This window comes from Zea mays, chromosome 6 (assembly GCF_902167145.1).
Source record: "Zea mays cultivar B73 chromosome 6, Zm-B73-REFERENCE-NAM-5.0, whole genome shotgun sequence".
In the NCBI taxonomy this organism is placed as follows: Eukaryota; Viridiplantae; Streptophyta; class Magnoliopsida; order Poales; family Poaceae; genus Zea; species Zea mays.
The window spans coordinates 113,561,780-113,565,361 of record NC_050101.1 but is presented as its reverse complement, the minus strand read 5'-3'; the positions used below and the strand labels follow the sequence as shown (position 1 = coordinate 113,565,361).

Here is a 3,582-nt window from a genome sequence, read left to right as displayed (position 1 = left end):
GGTTTTAATAGTTCACGGTCTAGAACAGTTTTTTTTTTCACGGCTCACAGTCCAAAACTACTTTTTTCACAACTACAGTCCAAACAAGTCCAACCAAACAGACTTAGTACACATGAATTAACAAATTTCACAAAAAAAAAACTGAAAAACTTCGTACATATTCTTTCCATCCTACTCTTATTATGTACAAAATTTAAAGTTTAAATTCGTTATACTTTAGTTGTAATAAAAAAGAGAACATTTTAGCGTTGACCAAACTGTTTAATTTTATCTTTTTTATTACAACTACAGTATAATAAATTTGAACTTGACATTGTGTATATAGTTTAAGTAAAATGAAAAGGATATGTATGATTTTTTTCAGATATGTTCCCATTGAAAAATGAGTCGTATATTCGTGGCTCGCTGTGTCTTTTTAGTCAACGCTGCTCCCTGACGCTGGCTGCATCGTCAGTAAGTTACTCAACAACTCCATGCGAATTTTGTTTGTATACACACACGTACGTAGTGCATCTACTAGTTGCGATACAATACCTTAACGTCCACAACGTATAGCTCTGACTCTGGCCACACTCACACGTAGGTACAGGTACAGCGGCAGGGTTCCATCATCTCCATACTCACCTATATATCAGACTAGGTCCTCCCGCATCCTGCAGGCGAAGTCGTCGGCGTGCTCCTTGGTGACGCAGCTGGCCAGAAGCCGCGTGCCGGCGAGCGGCGCGGGCGCCCTCATGACGATGACCGACGCGATGAGGTCGCAGTTCACCAGCGGGCCGGCGGACATGGGCGTGCCGTACCCGTAGTCCACGTCGGCGAACCCGAGCTTGCTCCAGTCCGACACGTACACGGACTCGTAGTTGAAGGTCATCTGGAACGGGTCGACGCCGCCGGTGCGGCCCTCGGCCCAGCGCAGGCACTCCTCGGCCATCCGGCGCTTCGCGTCCCGGACCATGCCGACGAGCTCGACCACCGACGAGCCGGCCACCTTCTCCGCCGGCGCGCACACCTTCACGGGGAAGATGGCGTTGCCGTAGTAGCCCGGCTCCAGCTTCAGCACGTGCCGGACGCTGGCGAAGAAGCAGAGCCTGACGTCGTCGGGGCCGAGGGCGGCGGCGATGGCGCGCGTCCGGCACTGCCAGAGCTTGGCGATGACGATGTCGAAGCCCGAGCAGAACTTGCCGCCCGTGGACGCCGCGTACTGCGACTTGAGCTCGTCGAGGTACGCGGTGGGGAAGTCGAACGCTATGTACTCCAGCGCCAGCGCCGGCAGCTCCGGGAGCGGGCCGGGCTTGATGTCCGGGTCGGGGAAGCGGTCCCGGCCCCAGACGGGCCTCACGCGGGGCTCCGGCAGCCCGCGGGCGAGGTCGCCCACGGCGCTCAGGAACTGCGCCGCGCCCGTGCCGTCCGCCACCGCGTGGTTGGTGCGCAGGCCCACCACGAAGCCGCCGCAGGTGAAGGCCGTGACCTGGCAAATAACGGCATAAAGAATTCACACATCCCGTTACGAGGCAGTAATTGTTCATATTCTATTGTTTGTTACTGGTAGTTAGTGCAAGTTTTAACTTGATGGAGAAAGAAGACCAATGAACTTGGAGATCCACCAGTTGACTTCTAAACCAACACCGTCAGGTTTTGCTTTGTTCAAAGCCTTGCCAATACGTATTATATAGGAGTAATATGCTAAATCATATCATCGAAATATATTTGTGAAAGTACACGGTCGTCTTTCTGACAACTTTTATGTTCCAAATTCCAATCATGCATGCAGTACGTTGGCTTTGCACGAAAGTTTGGTGTGTTCTATTTATACGGTCGTCGTCCTATCCAACCACTGCTTCTAACGCATCTCCTCGTTCGCCATTCTGCGCGTCAGAACAAGATATATGTACAGTGCGAAGCGTGCACCTGTATCATGGCAAGGCTGTTGTGCGGCAAGACGGGCCAGAGCTCCGGCGTGGGGCACGGCACGAGCTGCTCCTTGGCGAGGAGCAGCGGCCGCTCCAGGAAGTTGACGTCGGCGAGGGTGCAGTTGGCCACGGCCTCCACGAAGTAGACGCCCTCGGCAGAGCACAGCACGGCGGGGCGCCCCGGCACGTCCTCCACGATCCGGCCCGCGAACGGGTAGTAGTGCACCAGCGCGTCCGCCAGCGCGGCGCGCACCACCGCGGCCGGGGACTTCTTGGTGATCACCTCCTTCTTCGTCGGCGCCAGTGCGTCGGCGTCGCCCTCGGCCGGCGCAGCAGGCAGCAGCAGCGTCTTCGCGACGTCGTCGCAGCAGTAGATGTGCGTGGACTCGACGAGGCCGCGGTGCGTCGGGTACCGGTCGACCCAGGCCAGGGGCAGCGTCTCCGACGGCGTGTCGGCGGACGGCCGCACGGGGCCCTCGGATAGCTTGGTCACCGTGAAGATGCCCATGGCTCTGTGGTGGTCTTGTCGTCGCGCGCGTATGGCGGGGGCGATCAGAATTGTAAGGAGACGGCAGGCTCTCTGTGGGCGCGGGAGCATGACAGCATGCAGCGAGCGGCGCCGGGGTTTTATAGGACCAGCAGTCACTCCGGTACGGTAGTTGGGCGCCAACTTCTCCACGCATTTTTGTTACACCAGTTTTTTTTATTCATGAACTAGCATCAAGAAAAGACAAGAAGAGAAGGTGCTGTAAGAATGAAGACAAACTCTGATAGTTAGATGTAGATTAGATGAAATTTTGTCTGTAAGAATGAAGAGAAGGTAGGGATGAGATGTTCCGCCTACAGCTCAATTTCTTTTTTTAATTCAAAAATTGCATATATATAGTACAGCGTCCACTAGCTAATTTGACTTGTGTGTTCGTCCTCCAACCGCAATTGCACCGTGCCCATTGAAATCTGTTGATCGGCGGTGCATTCTAGTTAGGTAGCATTATTAGAGCAAGAAGTTTCGAATTCAATACCTTACCTTCAATTACTAGTACACAGAAGATTTATAGTGGCGGTTATGAACCTATTTTTATTAACGTTTTTTAGAACCGCTGATGCTAGGCGTCAGTTGAAATCATCATTTTCATATATGGATAATCGAGTACCGCCATTGATTTCACTCTCGCGCATACTCTTCGCTACCACTCCGTAAATTACATGCTTTGTGTCTAGTTTGTAGTTTTGTTGTCCACATATTACAAACAACTGAGTGTAAATTGTTTATTTGAGACCATAAACAAATTCAAATAAAAAACTTGTCAACTACAAAGTTAAATAACTTTTGAAGTTCTACAACTTTTATTTTGACACTTTTTTCATCCGATGTCGTTTGCAAAATCTGAATCTTAAATTTGACAAATTTAGATGCAATTTTTGAGAGCCGAAATGATTTCAAATAAAAACTTTGTTAACTATAAAGTTTCATAACTTTTAGAGAACTATAATTTTTATTTTGGTGGTTTTATCATACGAGACCGTTTGAAAAACTTAAAAAATAAGGATAAAAATAATTTTTAGTGACGGTAACCTTTACTAAAAATAGCAAAGTCAGTTGATAACCGAATCCGCCTGTAAAAATATACCACACCGTATAATTTAAGCCTTTTTCTACAAGTGAATTAGA

The 3,582-nt window shown here is 49.8% G+C and overlaps 1 protein-coding gene across 1 annotated transcript; it reads right to left on the bottom strand.

Moving 5' to 3' along the window:
* Positions 1 to 375: 375 nt before the first annotated feature.
* LOC100286046 (uncharacterized) lies at positions 376 to 2,664 on the bottom strand. The gene is made up of 2 exons (XM_008649761.2): positions 1,909 to 2,664; positions 376 to 1,468 (listed from the first exon to the last, which is right to left on the bottom strand). The coding sequence occupies exons 1-2, from the start codon at positions 2,506 to 2,508 to the stop codon at positions 632 to 634; spliced, it is 1,437 nt and encodes a 478-aa protein (XP_008647983.1). The 5' UTR covers positions 2,509 to 2,664; the 3' UTR covers positions 376 to 631.
* Between the last annotated feature and the right edge of the window lie 918 nt (positions 2,665 to 3,582).